General features: G+C 37.9%; 1 protein-coding gene across 3 annotated transcripts in view; it reads right to left on the bottom strand.

Annotated features, from left to right (window-relative positions):
• Positions 1-2,815: 2,815 nt before the first annotated feature.
• TRAPPC8 (trafficking protein particle complex subunit 8) overlaps positions 2,816-26,526 on the bottom strand; it is a 101,202-nt gene continuing 77,491 nt past the window's right edge. For 2 of the 3 annotated variants that reach the window (XM_063451439.1, XM_063451440.1), the window contains 10 exons: positions 25,703-26,145; positions 20,936-21,083; positions 20,198-20,294; positions 17,378-17,446; positions 16,799-16,857; positions 11,003-11,179; positions 10,563-10,664; positions 7,702-7,847; positions 5,394-5,483; positions 2,816-3,890 (listed from right to left, as the gene is read on the bottom strand). In XM_063451439.1, coding sequence (XP_063307509.1) covers positions 3,656-3,890; positions 5,394-5,483; positions 7,702-7,847; positions 10,563-10,664; positions 11,003-11,179; positions 16,799-16,857; positions 17,378-17,446; positions 20,198-20,294; positions 20,936-21,083; positions 25,703-26,145 — 1,566 coding nt within the window. In that variant the 3' untranslated portion in view covers positions 2,816-3,655. Of the gene's footprint in view, positions 3,891-5,393; positions 5,484-7,701; positions 7,848-10,562; positions 10,665-11,002; positions 11,180-16,798; positions 16,858-17,377; positions 17,447-20,025; positions 20,295-20,935; positions 21,084-25,702; positions 26,146-26,526 lie in introns of those variants that run through there. The other variant, XM_063451442.1, reaches the window with a different exon arrangement.

Raw genomic sequence — 26,526 nt, 5'->3', positions numbered from 1 at the left:
TCGCCTCCACCTTAAGCCACCACAATCCCGCACCGGACGTGAAGCACCACTGGGACAGATCCGACCACCCGACAAAACAAACTTCCACCACCTCAAGCCGCAAACCCGGCACTCAGCCAGAGACTTGCCTTTGTTGTTCCAGGTATCAGGGACTCCCAGGGTCTGCAACTGGTGCCCAGAAGGGATCGGATGAGCACAAGCAGTAAACAGCAGCCTGCCAAGCATGTCCCACTATAGCCGATCCTCCACACCATGCCTTTGATCACATGAACTGCTCTCTGCACATTAACTAATCGTAAAGTAGCAAGAGTTTAAACATGTCATTATTTCACCTCCTAAAGAGTTTATTGTCGTAGTTCCTTTACCTTACCTTGCCTTTACCTTAACCGTTCATGTATTATGTTATTCACTAGTCTCATCTCATGGGGCGACTCACACTTGATTTATAACTAGTGGTGGAGCTGCTGATATAAATACACAGTTGATAACATGCAAGCTACACCCTAAACATGACAGCCATCTTTCACAACAATGTACTGCTATATACTCATACCCTCAGTGCAACTAGCCATGATATACGCACGTTCAGCCTAGCATGCTCAAATATAACACACTTCTGTCTAATACAAAAAAAAAAAAATGCAGCTTCAGAATTAATCTTAATTGTATGCTGTCTAGGAGGTGGGAGGATCTGGGAGGGAGGGTCTGCTGCTGATTGGCTGGAATGTGTCTGCTGACTGTGAGGTACAGGGTCAAAGTTTACTCAATGATGTCGAATAGGGGGCGGACTGAACATCGCATATGTTCGCCGTCCGTGGCGAACAAGCTATGTTCGCCGGGAACTATTCGCCAGCGAACCGTTCGGGACATCACTAATTTTGTCACACTAGGCTATATCACACACTTAAGTTGTCATAAGAAAACATGCTAGGATATAGAAAACAAAAGCTGATGTTCTGGGACTCCTCGATCCAGAGTCTGTAACTAGAGCAGAGTGGTGCACTGCAAAAAGAGTGCTCTTTGAATTTTGCAGGGCCATCCGACATCCTCTTGTACATATCTAGCAGGTCAGCGATTCTTCCTACAACTAAAAAAGAAACCTACTTCCAGGCTACATCAGCTCTTAGAAAAACAAAGCTTTAAAACTATGGGATTGCCAGTACAATCTCCAGATGTATACTCAATCAAGCTGATTTGGGATGAACTGGATAGAAGAGTAAAACAACCTACAAGAGCAACACATTTGGGGGAACATCTGCAAATAGAACTTTTCAAACAATATCTAAATTTCTAATGTAGAAAGATTGACACTCATGTTTTATCTGCAAATGGGGACTAGTTTGATAAGTCAAAAATGTAGATTGCATTTTGTTAAACAATGATTATACAATTTTTTTTATATTCCATTGTTTGTTATATGCTTTAATAATAAATATATAACAAAGTACATTTATACTTGAAATAGTGTATTTTTAAAAAAAAATGTTCTAAAATGTTTGACCGACAATGTGTGCTTTCTGTTAACACTTGAAAATCCATCTTCCTCTTCTCAATAAAATGCACATTTCATTTTGCATCGATATATACACATTTGATTTAAAAAAAAAAAATTTTAAGGATACATTTTTCCCCTTAAACTATATTGTGAGATATGTTGGATCTTGAAAATAATATAATACTGTAACACTGTTTTAAATGTGTTCACAACATTACAGAGAGGACCATGCATCCATTCCATGGTTGCATTTAGAAATGGCAGTGGTCTCCATGAACACCTCTGATGTAGTAACGCCTCATTCCTTTGAGTATAACATTCAGACAGGCACAGGAAGTCTGTGTTTTTACATTTCAGTAATATGCAACACATAAAATAACAGGCAGATCATGTTTTAGAATCTTACATGGAATGAATGGTGACATTATCCATACATATATTTTCAGAAATAAACAAGGAAAAATGCATTTATAAACTCTGCAGTCTAGGGTCCCAAATTCTGAGCAGAACACCAACATACATATCGCTTTCTGCCCAAGGTTAATGGGAGTCACACTGCGGTGACAATGACAGCAGCTGAAATATCTGAAGGCTGGCACCATAACTCCCTTTAACCTCAGGCGGTAGAAGGACTTCAATGTCCCATTGCTGCCCTTACAGTAAAGTCCTCCCCTTAACCCCTACACTACCCTAACATACTAAGCATTATCCCCTATGCTACACTAGCACTAAACATTAACCCCATCACTACTGTAATACTAATCCTAACCTATAAATATCACGCACCAATAGAAATACATAGCAGCAAACTGTGCATCATGGGAACATATTCTCATCACATGGTTCTGGAGACATATATAGACTACTCCACCTGAAGTTTTGATGTTTATTATATTTACAGAACCCCGAAATAGCATTATTCTTTTCCAGAATACATAGTTCACTGTTATGCATTAATGTATTCTACAAATATATAGAGATATACATACACCTAACTATATCTAGAAAGATATCTGTTAATTTTATACATGTTTATTTCTAAAAATATATATATAATATTCAAAAAGAGCCCAACAGGACGTCCACAGCCATCAAAGTCAGGCACTTTCTAAACATTCATACAGAAAGAGTGTAAGAAACGAGGTAAGACAATTATAGTAAAAGAAATATTACATTTGTTTACTCACAGACTTGTTAAAACTTTTAATGTTTTATGTACATTATTTTATATTGTTAACATAATTTAGCAACAAGTGGTATATATATTATGGGCATTGGATACAGCCGATTATATGCAAGAAAAGTCTTTAAACAGCAGGTACGGTGTATGTTTTATTCTATTTACAATACATTTGTTATAAATATAATACATCATTTATTGAAAAGCATACTTTTAAATATACTGAGATCAACTGAATTGTTAAAGTAACATAATAAAGTGAATAACTCAGTCTTGATGACAAATGTCAAGGTTGTGAAATAGTGCATTTAGTACGGAGATGAATCAAAATGTTATCCAATGGGATGCAAAAATAATTGGATTTCAGCTAATCAGTGGGAGCAAACAAATCCTTTCAGCTGTTGAATTACAGCTCCCATAATGTTTGGCAACTTAACACAAAAGTTGCAGCAGTACAACAGCTGGAGGGCTACTTGAAGATTACCCTAAGCAGAGACACAGAGTGCTTCAAACAACACCCTAAAAAAAAAAAAGTGTAGCTAGATTTGAAACAATTGTGAAATTCAAAAGTGCATATCACAGTAACACCTTTAAAAGAAGTGACTTCAGGGTTAAACAATAGGCAATTCTAAACCACTTTCTAAACATTCAGAACGAATGTGTTGACTGGAAGGTTTAATATTTCTATTTAGTACAAAGGAAAATGTTAAATTTCCTGGGCAAAATATAGCTTTTTTATTTTAATAGAGATGAGAAAGAATGTGGATTTACGGTCAGTCCCACATATCTCTGATGAGGAAGTATGAACGGTCAAAATAGTCATAATATATACTACTAGCCCGTACTGAATTTCTTGTAGATTGGTCAGCAAGGCGAAATGCATGTATCCTCCTATGTTATTTCAAAACATAATAAATAGATTATTGAGACAATGAATTTGATCCATTCCTTTATGTTGCAGTTTGAGAGAAAAGCATTTTTCAAGCATTATTAATAACAATCAGTGCTGGCATTGAGCTCTGCTGATTAGTTTCGAAAAGTGTGAGTTGGTTCGCCAGTTTGGCAAACACCCTAGGAGTCCCGAGGTTATAGATTCCTGTGTGCACAAAACATGCATTGAGTTTCAGGCTAAAGACTTCATGGCTTTTCAGCTGCAGCTTGTACTGAGTTTGTCCAAGCCATGTAAAAGAACCATGGACTTCTAGAGCTTCAGGGCTGTAGGAAAAAAGGAGTAAAACATATTTGTGGCTTCAGCGGATACATGATAAAGAACATATTTAAACTGTCTGGTTAAATACAAGATAAAAAAAAACATAAAAAAACAAAAACTATTTATTGCAGGGTTATTTTATAAAAAAAAAAAAAAAAGTGGAATATTATTCATCAAATTGCAGGGCCCCATTGTTTTGCAAAACAGGGAGCTTTGTGCAATAGTGATGTAGTTAAATTGTGCACCATTTGCCATGGCTCTAAAAAGGTTGGACACTAAACATTCTTTAAATATTGGATTGTTTCATAGGAATAAAGTTTAAAGGGATCCTATAGTGCCAGGAAAACAAACCCATTTTCCTGGCACTGTATGTTTAAAAGGTGCCCCTTCCCTCGCGCCCCACTCCCGTGGGGCTGAAGGGGTTAAAATCCATTTAGCGCCAATGTCCCTCTGTGCTGGGTCAGGCTCCCCACGCTGATCCGTGTGCATTAGACCTCCCTGTAGGGAAGCATTATTCAATGCTTTACTATGGGGATAATCTGACACTGGAGGTCATCATGCAGCACATGAGGACGTTCAGCGTCCGATAACAGACCAAAGGTCCGTTTCGATTCCGGAAGCGCCCCTCAGTGGCTGTCTGACAGACTGGGCAGTCTGGGCAGACTTAGTGCTGCAATGTAAACATTGGAGTTCTCAAGCACTACATTGTTTTACATTGCAGCTCTAAGTGAAAAAGGGACACAGCACCCAAACCACTTCAATGAGCTGACATGGTCCTGGTGTCTACAGTGTCCCTTTAAAGGGACCCTAATTAATAATAATAATAATAATAAAAAGGCTAGTGGTCCTGATCAAAGACCCTGGAGTGCTAGCTCTCTCTAGCATAAACAAAACTCGAGCTCGCCATTAGCCTTTTTTTCTTTTACTTCTCTCAATTAAACTGTTGATTTACTGGGCACCATTTGCTTCAGCTCTTCGATTCACCTTCTTGTGAAGTCATCATAATATATTGATGACTTGTGTATAATAAGATGCTTCTCATTGAGAAGAACTGGACAGATGGCACATGTATGGTAACTGCAATCAACTGCCAGCAATGGTCCTCACAAAGCAAGCACTGAAACCAATGGTGCCCTTTGAGAAGCACTCAAATTCCCTAATCCACAGAATTGGAGTGTCCCTGTAAAACACTGAAGGCATTTAGAGTGCATTCCACTTTATGAGAACACATTTGTAAGCTTCAGTGTAATGCATGCAGGCATCCACACCTAGCCACCATCATTTTGTGCTACATTCAGTGAGAGACTGTCTCATATATAGTTGGCAAATGGCACATTTACTGATTTCATATAAACAGCTACAAGCCTGCATAAACCGTAATTACATGAAGAGAAACAATGCCACAGCAGTATTACCTGGGATACCATCAAAGAAACAGAAGTTTAACATCCCACTAACAGCCCCAAAACACAAATTTAGAGCGTAAATTAGTACAACTGCACACTTACCTTGTTGTCTTATGCCTGAGATCAACTATTACATCAACTTCTGCCTGAGAGCTATTGGACAGCACGAGAGTAACAGGAACCAAACAAAGGCTGCACAAGCACATGACAGCTAATTATTATGTGGACAAAGCAATTAAAATGCACATAAAACAAAGTGTTGAAGACAGTCCAAAGTAGTATTCTGGTAATTGTAAATCAATACAGGCAGAAGTAGCCCTCCAGCTGTGTTGGCATTACACCTCCCATGCTACTTTACTAGCCTGAAGGCAAATTCAATAGAAAAGCAAACCGCAATAAATAAATAACAAAATCATAGGAATTACAGATCCACACAAGATGGGAAGTACTTCTAAACCATTGCTGCATACAGTTTTAAGTGTGTTTGAAGAGAAACACTAGCGTTAGAGAAATGAAACTTGCTTTGCATGTTTTGGTGCAGGCTAGCAAAATGAACTTCAAGTCCAGTAAAATATGTAAACAATTTCTGTCTCTAGGTTGTGTTTTAGTCTGAACACAAACACACACACACTTTAGTTAACAATAACACAATAAAAATAACAGCCCTCATCCTCACACTACATGTACCAGTGCCCTCAAAAAACTTGTGGAGAATTTATTGCTCATCACTTCTATTCTACCCCATCATATGTAATGGTCCTCTACATACCCTTAATACAACCTAAAAACGTATATATGGAATGATCACCACAATGTACATCCTAAACCGGTCATATACAGAAACTATGTGCATAGCAAAGACCGAATAGATAGTTAGTTACTTTAAAAACTTCTGTTAGTTTCTGTCATCATTTTCTGTTTATCTCCTGTTACAGTGTTACCTTGTAACAATACTTCAATATCCTTGTAACTGCAAAAAGCCATAAAGGCACCTGCTTATTTCTTTAAAAAAAAAAAAAAAAAAAAAGAATAACAGCTCTGCTTTCTAATAAGAAAAAATACAAATATATATCAAGTCTCCTTACTGATTAAAGAGATACTACAGTGCCAGGAATACAAAGCTCTATCACTCCCCCCGCAGGTCACCTCCCTCATAACCCCTCCTCACGGGTAAATAAAGTGTTAAAAATCCTTTATTTACTCACCTTATCCCAACGCCAATGGCCCTCAGCGCTGGACCAATGCGCTGCCCTCTTCAACGTCTAGTAATGAGCGGGCTCTAATGCGCATTAGACCTCCCAATAGGAAAGCATTAAATCAATGCTTTCCTATGGGGAAAATCTGGTGCTGGAGGTCTTCATGCAGAGCGTGAAGACATCCAATGTAAGATACGGGACCAAAGGTCCGTGTCGATTCAGGAAGCCCTCTAGTGGCTGACTTAGAGCTGCAATGTAAACATTGCAGTTTCTCTGGACCTGCAATGTTTAACATGCCAGCACTAAGTGCAAAAGGGACACTGCACCCAGACCACTTAAGCTCATTGAAGTGGTCTGGGTGCCTACCGTGTCCCTTTAAGTAATGTTAGCTGATTAGGAACAATTCCTTACAACACTACAGGAGAGTATAGTAATCACAAAGGTCTGTTCTCTCCAGTGGCACTCAGAGGGTTATATTAGTGAAGAGTTAATGAAGCCAAACTACACAGAGAAGTTCTATTTTATCTACCAACACTACCAAGTAAATTTTAATAGGAATTAAGATTGTAAACCTGCTCCTAACGCCTAATAGGGCAAGTGTTTATGGAATGAAGTAGAACACACTCTGCCACTTAATTGATTTCTCATATTTCAGATTTTTCAGCTTGAAACCATAGGGTTTCCCCCCCCCCCATAATCCTGATTAATAGTTCCTAATCGCATCAATGGCACATTATGCTGCTATACAAATTAACAAATTGCCTGGGTGTAGAACGCCTATCCCATTTATAGCATCATTCCAATACAAATACATCTTTCTATATTTATATTTTAAATAATGCCATTCAAAATCATCTTTTACATTACTGCTAGCATACACAGCGCTATACCCCTATTTTATGCCCATTAATCATACATAAGCAATTATGTACATGTGCAACATTCATAGCATAGCTTCAGTTAGTATACAAGAGGATTTGTGCACCTAAATAGCAACACAAACCTGGGGTGAAACTACAGCTCCAAACATTTTGGATTATAAGAATGGTGAGTTTCTATTAACTCTAAATAAAGCCCTAAACATAATGAACATGTCCCTTGTGTATTCTAGGCACAAAAAATACCTTACTCACACGCTGCATAAAAATCATTAAGAAACACAACACCAATTTTATTCCTTCCCAATATTCCATTTAAATTAAGAAGCAGCTCACCTCTTTTGATGGAACGGATGATTAAAAGATTCAGGATACTGAAGGCTTGTCTTAATTAGATTTGAGAGTTGTTCTGCGGACGGCTTTGTGGTTACAGTTGCATTTTCTGGTTTACTAAACTTTAAAAGCACCATCTCTGGTTGTTCCTATAAATAAGAATTGGCAGTTATCCATTTACATTTCACATAATTTCAAAGTCAAAGACATGGCTTTAAATGTCCAATTAGCAATTAGGCTTAACAGTTCCATTAAGTGTTTAAGATTCTCACATATCTCTGATCGCTAAAGAAAGAGTAACTGTCAACATTGACACGTCATCTTTGTGAATGCTACAAATTAATTTACTGCAATAAGCAATATAAAGGTAAAGTGTAAGGCACATACCTCTGTATTAATTCCAAGTACACTCGCCACAACTACGAGTGATTTTGTATCTCAGGCATTCCGATCACGATTTCCATAGCATTTTTTTTCTCAATTATTTTATTTTTTAAATACCACAATTCAAGGAAAAGTTTACACTGCCTAATTGCCTATAGGGTTGTGACATAATTAAAACAATTTCAAAAAAGGAAAAAGTACTCACTTCCCTAAATATTTGCTTTTTTGACAGACAATATATAAAGAGGAACTGTTACAATGTTAGCACAATCTAAAAGCCAACTAAAAGATATTGGTTGGGCTATTTAAAAAAAATTAAAAAAAAATATGAATCAAGAATTTACATATATGTGTGTGGTATAAATGACTGCTGAACACTTGTGAGTTAGTCATGTTATAACATTGTACAGAAAAAGACATTTTTGAAGAACAAGCGAAAACTGTAATGAATAAATTTCCCCAAAAAGAATACCCTAATGAATTATTACTCAAAGCCTATGAGGAAGTAAATAAATTAGACCAAGATTTTTTTAATTTATAAAAATAGTAATAAAATGAGTGGAGATAACACTCTTCAACCTCTGGTTTTAGATTTTAACAAAGATTCACAGAAACTCAAATCCATTGTAAATAAACACTGGCATCTACTAAAGAAAGATAAAGAATTAAATAATATTATTCCACAAAAAACGTTTATTACTTTTAGAGGGGCTACTAATTTAAAACAAATACTCACGTTTAACCACCCCAAAAGAGAAGTGCCAGAAACATTTTTAAGTAATAATAAAAAAGGCTTTTATTCATGCGGGACATGTGTAGGTTGTAAGTGTAGTGTAAATAGGACCTTAAAAGGAATTAATACATTTAAAAGTAAGCATTCAAAGTACGAGTTTAATATTAGGGATTTTATTACTTGTTTTAGTAAGAATATTATATATTTACTTATTTGTCCTTGTGGATTGCAGTATGTAGGGAGAACGATCCGTCCGCTACATAGAAGAATTTATGAACACGTTAACAATATACGCAAGGGGTTTGAGTTACATAGTGTGTCTGCTCATTTCAAAAAATACCACAACAAAGATCCGAGCGGACTAACCTTTGTAGGGATACAAGAAGTAAAAAAATCCTGGCGAGGAGGTGACCATATACAGCTCATAGGTAGAGAGGAAATGAAATGGGTCCATAAACTGGGAACCCTAGAACCAATGGGCCTTAACATTGAATTTGACCTTTTTATTTTTTTGTAATGCTTTTAACTTTCTTATCATTTGTACTTGTTCTGTTTACAATGTCCTTTTTACTCTATTAGTAGGATGTGAGATATTCCAATATAGCTGCTATCACATCTGGTATGATGTTATCTATTTAATTGTATCATAAAACATATATGTGTACCTATTTTATATGTATTTATGTTTGGCTTGTATTTATAATATGGTTATATGTCTAAATGTTTTAAATTTCCTATACAGATATGTATGGTAATGTTAGTACTATTAGTATTATTAGCTTCTATAAATTTTTTTACTTCAATATATTTGTGCCGTTTAGGCGATATGCCTAAACAATAGAGACTGGATGTTTTAATTATGGAGTCATCAGGTGACTCAGGACCAATAGACTTTCTTTTCACAAAGTTCACGCCTAGAAAGACCGTCATAAAAACTAACAGGACAGCAGGATCCATCACGTGATCTGAGGAAGCCGATCTGGCGAAACGCGTCATCACGCACGACTTCACCACGTGATCTCTCCGAAACCCGGAAATATCTACTTGCGGTAGTAATACTTATCAGCCGGCGGATACAAACATCACATATCGTGACCGCTGGATGAGGAGAATCGTTTGGACGGGTGACTTAGAAGCTATTTTACTATTGTATTCACTGTGTGAATTACTTTTAAATTCTTCATTTAATAAAGTGCTTCAGAAGGATCTTGCTGCTGTCCTGAGTACTAAAGGTCTCTGAGTCCTGAGATAAGAGGACTTCTGCCATCATAGTTAGAGCAGACTCTTACTGCTCTACCTTTGTAAGTGTGAATCTTTCCCCTTACATATACTTATAGTTTTAAAGACATATTATCCTATGATCTTTGTTTTGCATATTTACATAACCCTGAGGGGTGATCCACGCCAGTGGCGTTAAAATTGTAAGTGTGGATTTGTTTCCCCATTTGGTTTTTTTCACGTGTTGCACATTGCACATGCACTTTAAATATAATATTAAGAATTACAATTTTATTGGACACTATTAAGTTATTTAAAGTCATAGCGCACCTTATTTTTCTGTAATGTATGTATAGTGGTGTTTTTGAGCTATTTTACACTTTAAGGTGCAGCTTTTATACTGCTTCACTTGTAATAGATAATATTTGTGTTCACTACCACTAAATATATAGCGCCTTCTGTTTGCTTGTAGATATTTCTTTTATATTATGTTATAACATTAACAGTCCCTAAAAGTAAGCCCATTTACCTGCTTATGAGGTGAAGATAACGTTTCTGCTCCAACTATGTTAAGAGTCACATGATGCTGGCCTTCCAAAATAAGTTGCTTGTTATCTTCAACGACATATGCCTAAAAAGGTATATATGTGTTAACAATTTATTTAACACTGTGAAAGGTATAAGATAACATATCTCTCCAGATTGGAACTGTACAAACTGCTATAACCGTTACTCTAATGTACACATTGTTCACATGCAAATTTTACATTTAAATACGCATACATGTGAGATGAAGAGAGAGTGTGTATATATCATCTTTAGTGTAAACTGAGTTTTGCCACAAAGTACAGAAAGTGAGGCCATATAATGAGCAATGGCATTAGAAAGTAATATCTTTCTCAGTAAAGTATTTACAATAATATAGAGTGGATGCTTTTTAAATATCTGCAAAGAAAGTAATGCATTTACCTTCCAGAGCACAATTATGTTTAGATTCACTTCATTGCATTTCTGTATTAACCTGACTGCTTCATCAAGCATGGTCTTCCCAGCACCAGCTGTATTTGATGACAAGACTCTCTTAGTCTGGGAGGATAAGGAACTTCGGAAAAAGAAATCTGCACATGGAGTTGTTGAGCTTATGATCTGAAAAGAAAAAAAGAAAAGAACAACTAGAGTTAAGTTCTTTTTTCATGGTGACAGAATAATTTTGATAAGCAGGGATAGGAAATTTCCAATTCCAAAATATTTCAATCTATCTGCTTGAAGAGACACAATCATGAAACAGAAAGTACTATTTTGATTCTCTCTCTCTCTCTCTCTCTCATTACTTAATTTATTGGACTAACATAATATTTCAAAGACAAGCTTTAAAGAATTTCCTTCTCTTCTTCAGGTTCTAAAGCAATACTGATCAATCTGGTAGAGTTTAACACTTAAATCAACTGATGTTAGAGAAGGGGAGGGTGGGGTGTGTGTGGGGTGTCATAAATAGCAGAAGATGTGCCTGAAAATGAAAGGTGCAAGTTGGGTGAAAATTTTGTTTTTTTACTTGGTCAGAAACCAAGAAAGTTATGGTGGGGAAAAAATAGTAATTGAAAACCCCTTCTACCTTGTGTTAAACACAGATCTGCACACCAATCAAGCCATAAGACCTGCTTTTCCCACATAAATCTGAAATTTGCAGTGATGTTACTACTGCAAGAGATTCTGGATGGGCATATGCAAATTAGTTCAACAAAGAATCAAACACTCTTTTGAGTTGTGTTTCAAAGCTGCTGCATACGGCAAGGAATCCATGTGTAAAATAGAATGAGGCAAAAATGTGATTCTTTGCTGAACTGATTTGCATATACCACCCAGAATCCCTTGCAGTAGTAACATCACTGCAAATTTGAGATTACATACACACTCACCAAAACAAACAAACAAACAAACAAACAAACAGTCTCATTGCTCAATTCTCACTGCCATTTAGGCGTGAACTCTCTTTTGTTTATGTAGCCCTATCCACACTTATAAAAATACTTACAAACGTGTGAGCTTAACTTCTGTAACTGGGAAAATATTTGAAGGGCTATTAAGGGATGCTATTCAGGAATTCATTGGGAAGAACTGTGTAATTAGCAATAATCAGCATGGTTTAACGAAACATAGGTCATGTCAAACTAACCTAATTGAATTCTACGAAGAAGTGGAAGTATAGATCAGGGTGTTGCAGTGGATGTGATCTACTTGGATTTTGCCAAGGCATTTGATATGGTTCCTCACAATAGGTTAAGTCTTCAAACTAAAAGAAATTGGTCTAGATGAATATTCTTGTTCTTGGGTAGAACATTGGCTTAAGGATAGAGTACAGCGAGTTGTTATTAATGGTAAATTTTCAGGCTGGACAAAAGTGGTAAGTGGTGTCCCTCAGGGTTCTATTTAACATATTTATAAATGATCTTTAAAATGGCATTGAAAGCAATGTTTCAGTGTTTGCAGATGATACAAAACTTTGTAAAGTAATAAAATGTGAGCAGGATATTGCTTTGCTGCAGAGGAATTTGGATAGATTGGGGGACTGGGCACTAAAATGGCAGATTAAATTTAATGTAGAGAAATGCAAAGTTATGCACTTCGGGGTCAAGAATGCACAAGCAACTTACACCCTAAATGGTAGTGATTTAGGGACAATCACACACGAGAAGGATTTGGGAATTGTTATAGACAAATTAGGCAGCAATATGCAATGTCAATCTGCAGTTGCTAATGCATGTATAAATAGGGGCATAAATTCTCGGGAAGAATATATAATTATGCCTCTTTAAAAAATCACTGGTAAGACCACACCTTGAATATGCTGTGCAATTTTGGGCACCTGTTCTAAAGAAGGATATCATGACACTAGAAAAAGTGCAGAGACGGGCTACAAAATCTATAAACGGAATGGAGCATTTTAGTTACAAAGAAAGGTTATAAAATGTAAATGTCTTCAATTTGGAAAAACGGCGCCTGAGAGGGGATATGATAACATCATACAAATAGGGGGCGGAGCCTAACTGCCAAGCAGGCCAGACGTGCTGTGAATCAGCTCCTGCATAAAGCGACAATATTGGGGATAAATACCCCGAAAACAGACACGATTCTGAGCCGGAGGGCACACAACGAGTCAGGGGACTCAAGGGGCATCGAATGAACCCACAAGCGAGATTTACACTGCTTGGGAACCCCACCAAAGCACATGGTGCCTATATGCGACTGAGCCAGGGAGGGGCGGCCGCTCTCCTGGATGGTAAAGCCGAATGTGGACACCTCTGCACACTCACCTCCTCCCCCCCCCCCCCTTTGGAACGGTGGGGGTCATCCCGGTTCTCACTCGACTCACATAGCAAACAGTACAAGCCTGACCCTGAACTGCAAGGCTGCAGACCCTTACAGAGAGCACCTAAAATGGCGGGCGGCAACGCAACACACATGGCGAACACGCAATAGACACAAACGCCGAGGAAAGCACACCTACAGAGTCTAGGGGCGATACTGAACCGCTTCTGGGACACACTCATGAAGCGGCAACAAGCAGCCCGAACCATGACACCTGCACCACTGATGCTGTGAGAGCGGACCCGCGGATGGCGGGAAGTGGAGGGAATACCCTTGGGCACAACGTCGGAAGTGGAGGGAATACCCTTGGGCACACGCAACCTAGCCCATCTGGGCGGCAGGCCAAAGGGCAGAGAGCCCGCAAGCATCGACCACACTGGCGGGGGAACAAGCCACACAAGCGACAGGAAAAGACCAGCTCCCCCATCACTCCCACACGTGGAGGAAACCCGGACCCTAGCGGCAGCCGAGTTTGTGGCAAGAAGATGCAGGCCACTAAGCCAGCCTGGGGCTGGAGGGACATCCCCACGGACACCCGCACAGCGGCGGGAAGCAGAAATCCAGTGCCGGACACACACCGCTTAAAAAAAAGGGCGTCGGGTGAAGGAGACCCTGTTAGGGGCCTAGTGAACTCACCACAATGGGACACAGTCCCAATGCTAGCCCCTACATGCCATAACAAAGAGGTCGCGGGACTCATTGAGCGACTGGACAAACCAGTGGACACTGAGCTAAACCCTATGCATGCCTAATATTCTGCACCGCAAGTACCATGTTTCTTAGTGTAATTAGTCATACTGAAATATCTCTGATGTTTATAGATATAGGTTTATAATTTTGTTTGTGCAAGCTTATCTGGTAATCTGAATGCACAGCGTATCCCCACGCCGCGCTGTATAAATGCGACCTTATAACATAACATACCGTGCCTCAGACACTATAGTGCAGATTATACAAGCCGTAACACTATGAGACAGAAAGCTTATCGCCAGATTGCTCAAACCGTAAAGAATTTACTGCATTTTTGCCATAAAACCATTACTAGCACTAGACATAATACTGGTAGGCCTGCTTGAGTTGATTCAGTTCGGCCTTCACATACCAGCCTTGGCCTGTAATGCTTCACCGGCGAGCCCCTACATAATCACATATACTGGAAGGGTCGCACATGCCATACAGCTTCCTCACTTAACCTGTTATGACAAGTTTATGTTAAGCGACTTATATTGCATATTGCCTAAAACGGTTTACGAAAAGCATCGTTAATTCATAAAAAAAAAAAAAAAAAAAAGGAGACACAAATGTTATGGAAATGATAGCTACCATTGTTATTGCACCCTATACTGTAATTTGAATGCACATTTCCCTCTTTCTATTCTGTATCCCACTTATTGTGCATCAATAAAATACAGATTGACAAAAAACAAAAAAAAACATCATACAAATATATTCGGGGCCAGTACGAACCATTATCTTGAAATCTATTCATAAACAGGGCTATACATAGGACACAAGGTCGCACATTTTGGCTGGAATAAAAGAGATTTCATCTAAGGCAAAGAAAAGTTGTTGATTTTTTACAGTATTAAGGATATGGAATTCTCTGCCTGAAGATGTGGTTTTATCAGAGTTCATACAGATGTTTAAACTACAATTGGATAAATACTTGCAAAAACATACAGGGATATAATTTCTAATTAGTGGGGTAATAGCTGCTTGATCCAAGGAGATATCTGACTGACATTTTGGGGTCAAGAAGGAATTATTTCCTAGTTTGTTGCAAAATTGGAAGCGCTTCAGATTGAGTTTTTTTGCCTTCTTTTGGATCAACAGCAAAAACATATGTGAGGAAGGCTGAACTTGATGGATGCAAGTCTATTTTCAGCTATGTAACTATGTAACTTCCCTGGCCTGTCACTCACACAGCCAACATGTAAAAAATGTTTAATTTTTAAACAATAGAGTGTGTTTACTTTAGAAGTTTGTATCTCTTGCTCCTTAAATTGAACTTTAATCACAGACAGTAGGCTTCTGCTGGCTCTAACAGGCCATTAACAGGAGATAAGCAATTCTAAATTAAACAGACTGCGCAATAAAGGAAGTTTAACCCCTTAAGGACCAAACTTCTGGAATAAAAGGGAATTATGACATGTCAGACATGTCATGTGTCCTTAAGGGGTTAAACATTAAATCTCTTTTTACAGGAAATGTGTAGGGAGGCTGTATGAGTTACATGCATCAGAGGTGTGACTTTAACTGCATAAACAAATTAAATGAACTACTAAATGGCAGAGAATTGAGCAGTTAGACTGCAGGGACATGATTTATATACCAACTCCCCTCTCTTAAACAAAAGTTATATTGGTGCGTATAGTGTCCCTTTAAGCATATACATTGAGCACCTGAATCATATAAACATTTAAACTAAAAAAAACATTAAAGTTGCAATGCTACAACAGCTAGATAGCCCTAATAAAAATAAGCCACAGGCACTAAGCACTGTGGCCTATATGCATGGTGGCAATGAAGGAGTTAACCTGCCTTGTCTGGGATTTGAAAGTGAGGAAGTTTTACATTTTATAGTAGTTGGTTGCTGGGGGCTGGAGATGGCCTGGAAACAGGGACAGTATAAAGAGCAGCAGCACAGGTTTAATCTGGTCAGGGTGTACTAAAGCAGAATTGGCGCAGACCGAAACCACTCTCCTTCCCTATTTAATTGTATTGTCATGGCATGAAGCATTATGGCAAAAGTCATCCTCAGGGTCAAGTTCTGAGGAAGGATATGGTGGTAAATAGTTTTAAATAAAAGGTGGTACGGTTAGTTATGACTGACTGGCAATACGGTGGTTAATAAAGTTAAAAGTTTTAAAGAAAAAGCAGTCATGTCACCTAAGACTGACTGGCTATTTGGTGGTTCATAAAGTTAAACGTTTTGAAAGGTGAAAGTTTATGTTATATTGTTATGAAATTATGGTTGCAAGCCCCTTAAGCTCTGAACACCACCACAGCCAAGCCCATTGAAAAGTAAACGTGGTCTGTGGTTATTGTGTGGTCTCATTTTATTAATACAAATATTTCCTACCACACATATATAGGGTGTCTGTTTGTCAGACTATGCTTTGCCAATATACCTTTTATTCAGTAATCAAAAGCCATAGTATTTCATGACACTACACCAGTTACTAATAATAAAAGAGAGGAAAATATAAATAGGAGGTAACAAATGAGATCTCACAGTTTGATTGAAATACAAAAGAGGGAACTGGTAATGCATTTATTAAATGGTTATATGTAATCCTACGGACTAAAAAATAAATTGATTTATTCCCCCTAAACGATGTTTCATTCATGCAATATGCAATGCTTAAAATTTTAAATATTTAGTTGTGACTTGCATACCTGATCATCTCCCAAAACAATATCACCAAATATATATTTTTCTGAAGACAAAACAGCATCTGAAATGAACAGACACCTCATTAATACAGGCACAATACTTTTTTTTTAATTAAACAATATATAACTAGTTATTCATACAGATAAAGAAAATAATTGTGTACTAGATTATTCTTTAGCAGCTGATATGAATTGCAGATTCGTACTCGTGTCCACCATACTCCATTACACCTGTATGCTGTGAATGCTCACCAAGTTTTTCTTAATTTTTAGATACACATGCTTTGTACAACTTTGAAAATGGACATGTCATGGGCTCTCCTAATAATAGATTTAGCCTAAAAGAACCTGCAATTGCCACTGCATTTCTTTGTGGTGGTAATGTATTTTTTTCTTCTTTTTAAAACAGGCCCAATAGTCATTGAAACTGCCAGGCCTGTAGTTATTATAGTGATTGGAGTGTTCTTTTTACATAACAAGAAGTCTGGTGCTTAAAAGTCAATCCCATCAAAAGAAACAAATATAAACCTTATTAAATATGAACAACAAAATGTGATCGCAATGAAAAAAAGAAAAAAATACCTGCAGAAGATTTGCATCTCACAGCTTTGAAACACATCTTGACCCTCTCTCTGCTGGTCAATTTGGTATCTAACAGAAAGTGAAAACAGTACTTAAAGCAGAATTCAAGCTATATAGAAATAGAAATAACATTTATTTGTACAACAATATTTTGCTCACTAAAGAACTGTTACGTTCTTGTCAGCTAAATTACAATCGTAAACTCTAGCAATGCTGAAATGCAGAAATACAGCATTTTGGACTTAAAGGACCACTCTAGTGCCAGGAAAACATACCCGTTTTCCTGGCACTAGAGTGCCCTGAGGGTGCCCCCACCCTCAGGGACCCCCTCCCGCCGGGCTCTGGAAAGGGGAAAGTGTTTAAAACTTACCTTTTTCCAGCGCTGGACGGGGAGCTCTCCTCCTCCGATCCTCCTCTTCTCCTCCCAGTCGGCTGAATGCGCGCGCGCGGCACGAGCTGCGCGCGCATTCAGCCGGTCACATAGGAAAGCATTCATAATGCTTTCCTATGGACGCTTGCGTGCTCTCACTGTGATTTTCACAGTGAGAATCACGCAAGCGCCTCTAGCGGCTGTCAGTGAGACAGCCACTAGAGGAAATAGGGGAAGGCTTAACCCATTCACAAACATAGCAGTTTCTCTGAAACTGCTATGTTTATGAAAAAATGGGTTAACCCTAGAAGTACCTGGCACCCAGACCACTTCATTAAGCTGAAGTGGTCTGGGTGCCTAGAGTGGTCCTTTATACTTGCAAAGCTGGTATGTAAAACTAGATAGATATATATATTTTTTAAATAGAAATGTGAATTGGAAGCTTTTAACCCCTTAGTGACCAGACCGTTTTTCAATTTTCTTACCGTTAAGGACCAGGGCTCTTTTTACATTTCTGTAGTGTTTGTGTTTAGCTGTAATTTTACTCTTACTCATTTACTGTACCCACACATATACCGTTTTTCTCGCCATTAGTCTTTCTAAAGATACCATTATTTTCATCATATCATATAATTTACTATATATATAAAAAAAAAAATAATAATCATAAAATATGATGTGAAAAACACACACCTTTTCTAACTTTGACCCCCAAAATCTGTTACGCATCTACAACTGCCAAAAAACACCCGTGCTAAATAGTTTCTAAATTTTGTCCTGAGTTTAGAAATGCCCACTGTTAACATGTTCTTAGCTTTTTTTTGGAAAGTTATAGGGCTATAAGTACAAGTAGCACTTTGCTATTTCCAAACGATTTGTTTTCAAAATTAACTCAAGTTACAATCTAACACTGATATCAGTCAGGTATCCCTGAAAAACCCTTCACATGTATATATGTTTTTAAAGAAGACAACCTAAGGTAATAAACTTGGGGTATTTTGACTCTTTTCAGGCAACCATTTTACCACCAATCTATGCCAAACTTGAAAGAAAAAAAAAAATTATTGGTGATATTTTTGACACACATAGCAATTTAAGAATACATGTACGGAGAACTTTAAGGGTTACTGCTAGCTATGCACCGAAATGCAAATTCTGGGTCGAAACCGAAACTGACTTTTTCCCCCAAATGATTTAAAAAATAAATAAATAAAAAAATCCCTATAATTTTATTAATATTAGACTTTTTAATGAATTTAATTAATCTAATATGACAAACTTCCCTTCTCTTTTAGTGGTCTCCCCCCTCCCCTGTCCCATAGTGTACCCCCATCAAACCATATATTTTTGAAAAGTAGACACCCTAGGGTATTTCAAATGGTGGTATTTTAACACTTTCCATGCACTAATTCGACCACCAGTCTTTGTCAACCTTTTGAGTAGTCATTTTTTTGTGTTATTTTTCTCACATTGTACTTTAGGCATGGATTCTCAGTTGCTGTTATGTGTTACTGACAAAGAGCACCTCAATATGTGTTCAGCAACATCTCCCGAGTACAACCATGCCACCAATGTACAGGTTTTATGGGTTTTTGCAAAACTTACAGGGGTCAAATGTAGGGATTTCCCCTTTTCTATGTTTGCACATTGAAATTAGCCAGATTGGTTTGCTGGGCCTATGTTGCCTTTGAGACCGTATAGCAGCCCAGGAATGTGAATTAACCCCATCATGGCATACCATTTGTAAAAGTAGACAACCCACGGTATTCAAAATGGGGTATGTAGAGTTTTTTTTTGTAGCAGCCACTTAGCCACAAACGCTTGCCAAAGTTTGCATTCATATTTGTTTTTGCATTTTTTTTTTTAACACAAAAACTGCACTTTTACTAGTGATTTCATCATCGTGATAAGTTTTACTGTTTTAAACACTCATATTTTTGTTCAGCGAAGTGACTGCTGGGGTCTCCGGCAGTGTCCCCCAACCCCGATTGCCACAGATCGCCAGTCCAGGTAAGACCAGGGCTCCTATTTGCCACGGTCGGTCCTTAACAACATTTTTTTTGTCGGACGTATATAGTACGTCCACGGACATTAAGGGGATATACATATAATTTCATTCTAAGTGTATTTTTATTTAAATATATATATATAAATAAAACTATATATATTAGTATCAAAATACAGTTAGAATAAAATTAAAATTACATATTTATTACACTATATATATATATATATATATACACACACACACACACACACACACGCACACACGGGTTAAAGCAAGTTTTAGGCCTCTAGTAAAGTGATTGGGGAGACAAACACTATTCCATTATTAAGGTAGAAACTGGTAAATGGGAGGCTCCTAAACTATAATAACCTCTTTATTGTGTGTTTAACATTTTAGAAGGCCATCTGGTCCATACATTGGCTAATGGATTCAAGTAGCATACCTTTATTTTCTGTGGGATTCACAGATTTATGTAGCTTCCAGTTCTGACTGCTGCTCGATACTTGCACTATATGAAATTCTTTCACGCCTGCTTCACTCTAAAACACAGAGTAAAAACGGATATAATAAATGTAAAAACAAGCATGGAAGCCACGGGTACATTTACAGAGTTATAGTATTTAAAGAGACACCATTGGCACCAAAACAACTTTAGCTTAATTAAGCAAAATTGGTGTATAGATTATGCCCCTGCAGTGGTGCTGCTCAATTCTCTGCTAGTTAAAGCACGTATGTTTTTGTTCATGCACCCCTAAGCCACACCTCCCCTGGCACTGACTTACACAGCCTGCATGAAAAAAAAAATTAAAAAAAATCATTTTCAATCAGAGAAAGTTTAAATATTAAATATAATTTTACAGGAAGTGTGTAGGAAGGCTGTGCAAGTTAAATGCAGGGATGTGTGACTTGGACTGTATCAACATAGTGATTTAATTCCTAAACAGCAATTGATAAGTAAGACTGCAGGGACATGATCTATAAACAAAACTGCTTTGTTACGCTAAAATGGTTTTGGAGTCTATAGTGTCCCTTTAAACACTACAGGCTGACTACGCTAAACCACCAATGGGACAAGACATTTTCTTGTAGTTAGAAGGAAAAAAGGTCATAAATTTTATTCTTCTCAACCTCTTCAGTTTCCAACGCAAAACATACGCATTCGGTTTCATAGAATAATTACCGTATTCATATTTTCCACATCCACAAATACAAGCATGTTGCCACCTTTGCTTCCCTCTTCCTCCAGTGCATTGCTTCTAGAGACCGAGGCACGTACATTCAGCGACTTACTTGTACATATAACTGCAGTGTGTCGCAGGACCCTGTGACTAAAGAAACAAACAAATCTCAAAACAGTACATAAATATATGAAGACATAGTTTCTAACTAAGCAATGTGTAGCACGACAAGGCCCCTTTCCTGTGTTTAATATAACTGAATCTATACATTGTGTTGGCAAATACACCAGCAAATGTACAGACTAAAAGATATACTTAATTGAAGATTTCTCAGCAATGAGATGAACGAGCATTCCAACAGTGCAATTTGATCAGACAGATTATCCCAAACAATAACATAACCAGGATATCACAACTCCTTGTCTGAACTGACAGGCAGTCTCCCTGCATGCATGGTTAAAAAAATAAAATAAAAACAATAATATATGTATGTACCGTATATACTCGAGTATAAGCCGACCCGAATATAAGCCGAGGCCCCTAATTTTACCCCAAAAAACAGGAAAACGTATTGACTCGAGTATAAGACTAGGGTGGGAAATGCAGCAGCTACTGGTAAATTTCTAAATAAAATTAGATCCTAAAAAAATTATATTAATTGAATATTTATTTACAGTGTGTGTGTATGAATGCAGCGTGTGTGTGTGTGTATGAATGCAGCGTGTGTGTATATGAGTGCAGTGTGTGTGTGTATATGAGTGTATGCGTGCAGTGTGTGTATATGAGTGCATGCGTGCAGTGTGTGTATATGAGTGCATGCGTGCAGTGTGTGTATATGAGTGCATGCGTGCAGTGTGTGTATATGAGTGCATGCGTGCAGTGTGTGTATATGAGTGCATGCGTGCAGTGTGTGTATATGAGTGCATGCGTGCAGTGTGTGTATATGAGTGCATGCGTGCAGTGTGTGTATATGAGTGCATGCGTGCAGTGTGTGTATATGAGTGCAGTGTGTGTGTATGAGTGCAGTGTGTGTGTATGAGTGCAGTGTGTGTGTGTATGAGTGCAGTGTGTGTGTGTATGAGTGCAGTGTGTGTGTGTATGAGTGCAGTGTGTGTGTGTATGAGTGCAGTGTGTGTGTGTGTATGAGTGCAGTGTGTGTGTGTGTATGAGTGCAGTGTGTGTGTGTGTATGAGTGCAGTGTGTGTGTGTATGAGTGCAGTGTGTGTGTGTATGAGTGCAGTGTGTGTGTGTATGAGTGCAGTGTGTGTGTGTATGAGTGCAGTGTGTGTGTGTATGAGTGCAGTGTGTGTGTGTATGAGTGCAGTGTGTGTGTGTATGAGTGCAGTGTGTGTGTGTATGAGTGCAGTGTGTGTGTGTATGAGTGCAGTGTGTGTGTGTATGAGTGTAGTGTGTGTGTGTGTATGAGTGCAGTGTGTGTGTGTGTATGAGTGCAGTGTGTGTGTGTATGAGTGCAGTGTGTGTGTGTGTGTGTGTGTGTATGAGTGCAGTGTGTGTGTTGCAGAGCCTTGGTGGGGGGTGGGCAATTTTATTATTATTTTTTATTTTATTTAATTATTATTTTATTTTTTCTCGTCCCCCTCCCTGCTTGATACATGGCAGGGAGGGGGGCTCTCACTCCCTGGTGGTCCAGTGGATGAGCTGTGTAGGAGGGGGACTGGCAGAGCTGTTACTTACCTCTCCTGCAGCTCCAGTCTCGCGGCCGCACTATGACCCTGCGGCTCTTGCGAGATTTACACTGGGAGCTGACAGAGGTGCTGAACGGACCGGCGCGGAGGGAGCTGACAGGAGCTGCAGGAGAGGTAAGTAAGAGCTCCCTGTCAGCCCCCCTCCTACACAGCCCCATTGTCTGTATTATGGCAATGTAAATTGCCATAATACAGACAATTGACTCGAGTATAAGCCGAGTTGGTGTATTTCAGCACAAAAAATGTGCTGAAAAACTGGGCTTAAACTCGAGTATATACGGCATGTGTATATAATAGTATGCACTAAATGCATATAAGTGCATTTGTTTTTTAATATATACATATATTAATATAAAAATACACTTAGATTAAAATTACACATGTATATGTATAATAACTATATTATATATATATATATATATATATATATATATAATAAAAATAAATAATTAAAAATAAAAATTATATATGTAATTTAATTCCAACTGTATTTTGATATTAATATATATCAAAATACACTTAGAATGAAATATATATCTATGTATATATAAATAAAAATAATATGAAATATAGATTTATATACATAATTACATAAATATATACAGAATTACATAAATAATTTCATAAATATACACGTAGACTTCAAATATATAAATATGTTTATATATTTAAATTCTATGTGCATATTTATGTAATGTTTTTGCATAATTAAGTAATTCAATTTGAGGCACCTGCCTGACAACCCAGGCCGAAAGTCCATAGAATGTAATTTGCTAGCATTGTATTTAACCCTGTAACTTTCCATGGCATCCTAAAACCTGTACATGGACGGTACTGTTTTACTCAGGAGACTTCGCTGAACACAAATATTAGTGTTTCAGAAAAGTAAAACATATCACAGCGATGATATTGTCAGTGAAAGTAAAGTTTTTTTGCATTTTTCACACACAAACGTCACTTTCACTTACGATATCATTGTTGTGATAAGTTTTACTGTTTTGAAACACTAATATTTCTGTTCAGCGAAGTCTCCAGAGTAGAACAGTACCCCCCATGTACAGGTTGTATATTGTTTTTGAAAGTTACAGTGTCAAATATAAGGCTTGCTTTTCTGTTTTTTCATATTGAAGTTTGCCAGATTGTTTATGTTGCCTTTGAGAGCGTATGGTAGCGCAGGAATGAGAATTATTCCCATGATGGCATACCAATCACAAAAGAAGACAACCCAAGGTATTGCAAATGGGGTATGTTCAGTCTTTTTTAGTAGCCACTTAGTCACAAACACTGGCCAGCGTTAGCGTTCAAAATAGTTTTTTGCTTTTTTAACACACAAATATAGATGCTAACTTTGGCCAGTGTTTGTGACTAAGTGGCTACTAACAAAGACTGGACATAGCCAATATTGAATACCCTGGGTTGTCTACTTTAAAAAATATGTACATGTGAGGTGTGATTCAGAGATTTATGACAGATAACTGTGTTACAATGTCACTATTGGTAAATTTTAAAAATATATATTTTGAAACAGCAATGTCCTACTTGTACTTATAGCCCTATAACTTGCAAAAAATAAAAAATAAAGCCAGGAACATGTTAACATTGAGTATTTCTAAACTCAGGACAAAATCTATAAACTATTAAGCATGGGTGTTTTTTGGCGGTTGTAGATGAGCAACAGATTTTGGGGGTCAATGTTAGAAAAAGTAGATTTTTTTACTTTTTTTCATCATATTTTATAATTTCTTTTATAGTAAATTATATGATATAATGAAAATAATGGTATCTTTAGAAAGACCATTATGATGGTGATTCTAATAATGATAAAAACTGCATATAATATGTGTGGGTACAGTAAATGAGTAAGAGGAAAATTACAGCCAAACACAAACACAGCAGAAATGTAAAAAGAGCCCTGGTCCTTAATGGTAAGAAAGGGGTTAGTTTACATGATCTGAAGTCTATACACTGTCCCTCCATGCTTTTCAATGTAAACGCTGACATTTCAGACTAAAGGCATGGTTTAAATTGCTGTCTGATAACACCTCTAGTGACAGTCTTTCAGGCGGCCTCTAGAAGTGCTTCCCGGGTGAGAGCTGCACAGTGTGCAGCTGCTACATTAATGCTCCCCATAGGGATGCATTGATTCCAAGTATCTCTATGAGGAGAAGTTGATTGCGCAGCATGGCATTTTTGCTGCGCATGTGCAATAGTCTCACAATGTTTTTCTATTCCAGTGGGGCTGCTGTCATCTTCCTGCTCTGCTCCCTTGAGTGCTGCTTAGTGATGCGGGGACAGAATTATCTCATATTTCCGGCATCACTGTAGGGCGTGCGAGGGAGCAGAGCAGGGAGATTACAGCTCCCTCCTTCGCCACCGTAATAAGTCAGCCGCCCGCGGCCCGCTTCCCTCATAAAGCCGTCTCTCTCTCCCTCAGCTCGCTCTCCCTCCCTACCATTTGCCTGCTTCAGCCCTGTGTGAGTCAACTGCCCCCTCCAATCTCAGGCAGCCGGTAACCTCAGGGGCTGAACAGGCTCACAAATACCAGGCGCCAGGACAAATTTCCTGGTTGCTTTGGCGCCGGGGATTTGTCGAGCTCAGGAGTAAGGATTAATAGACTTCTCTAATCTTTTGATCAATTGAGAAATTCCAAATCTTACATCTGTACATAGTTGCCATGGACCAAGTATATACTGACTCACTGGCTTGGTTGTCTGGAGATTTCCTCCCCTAAATCTATGGTAAAGCCTACAATGCGTGATCTCCTTCTTGAACTTTCTACTCAGCTCTGTTTACACCTTTCCTCAAGATGATCTAGATGTAATTATGGCTAAACTGACTATACAACAGAGCCACCGTACTAATAATTTACTAATTCATTTGTTTTCCCCATTGCATTTTCTTCTACATCAGTTCAATTTCTGGATGAGGCGAAGAAATTATTTCAATCTTTCAGTTACGTGAGACATTAAAGTCTTTAAAAAAACGAACAAATGTAACCCTAGGGTATCTATAACAAGTCTAAAAATTATTTATTTTAGCTTGGCAAACCCAACTGACACTTACCGCATTCTTGATTGCTTTTCCGTGCTTTCATAGTAGAACAAAAAATTTATTTCATGAACACCTTCTTCGTCAGGACCCCGTAACCAAAGAGGAAGCTGGATTGATGCTCCAGGTTCAAGGACAGAGTCTACAAGTGGAATATCAACAACTACTGGCTGGTTTCCTCCACCAATACCAAAAGCCATTGGAGCAGCAGATGAAGTCAACACTGAGCGCCCAGAGGTAGAATCAGTAATAACAGTCTTATAAGCACTGCAGTTCATAGAGGCTGCAGGACTTAGGGGTGTCAGTACAGCAGTACTACTGCCAAAAGTAAAAAACTCCGGTCTTTTGGAAACAACCCTTAGTCCTGTGAGTGGGCATTTGCTAACATTTACAAATTCAACATGAGCTTTTCTGATTTCCCCACAGAGCAATCCAGTCGGAAAGTTAATAAAGTATACCTATTGAAATAATAAAAAAAAAAAGAGAGAGAGTAAGTAGTGAACAAAAAACAAAACTGAAACACAATTATGCAAAAGTCTCATAAAAGAAAATCACAGGCAAGAGACCTGTTATCAAGTCCTGTTGTCCTACGTAATATCTAAAATACTATAATATAATATAATGTAACAACAAATTTACTGGCAGAATACAGACAATAGGGTGGGAGACACTACAGACAATACAGGTTAGAGACAAGATAAGGAGGAGAATGTAAACCATGTAAGATGCACACAATGTCTTAGATAGTGCAGCTCAAATAACATCTGTATTCAAACCTACAGTTACAAAAAGTTACTCATACATGCATGCTGCCGATACAGAAATCAACACAATTGCTG

The sequence above is a fragment of the Pelobates fuscus genome, chromosome 4 (assembly GCF_036172605.1).
Source record: "Pelobates fuscus isolate aPelFus1 chromosome 4, aPelFus1.pri, whole genome shotgun sequence".
NCBI classification, from domain to species: Eukaryota; Metazoa; Chordata; class Amphibia; order Anura; family Pelobatidae; genus Pelobates; species Pelobates fuscus.
This window is presented reverse-complemented; position numbering and strand designations above follow the sequence as displayed.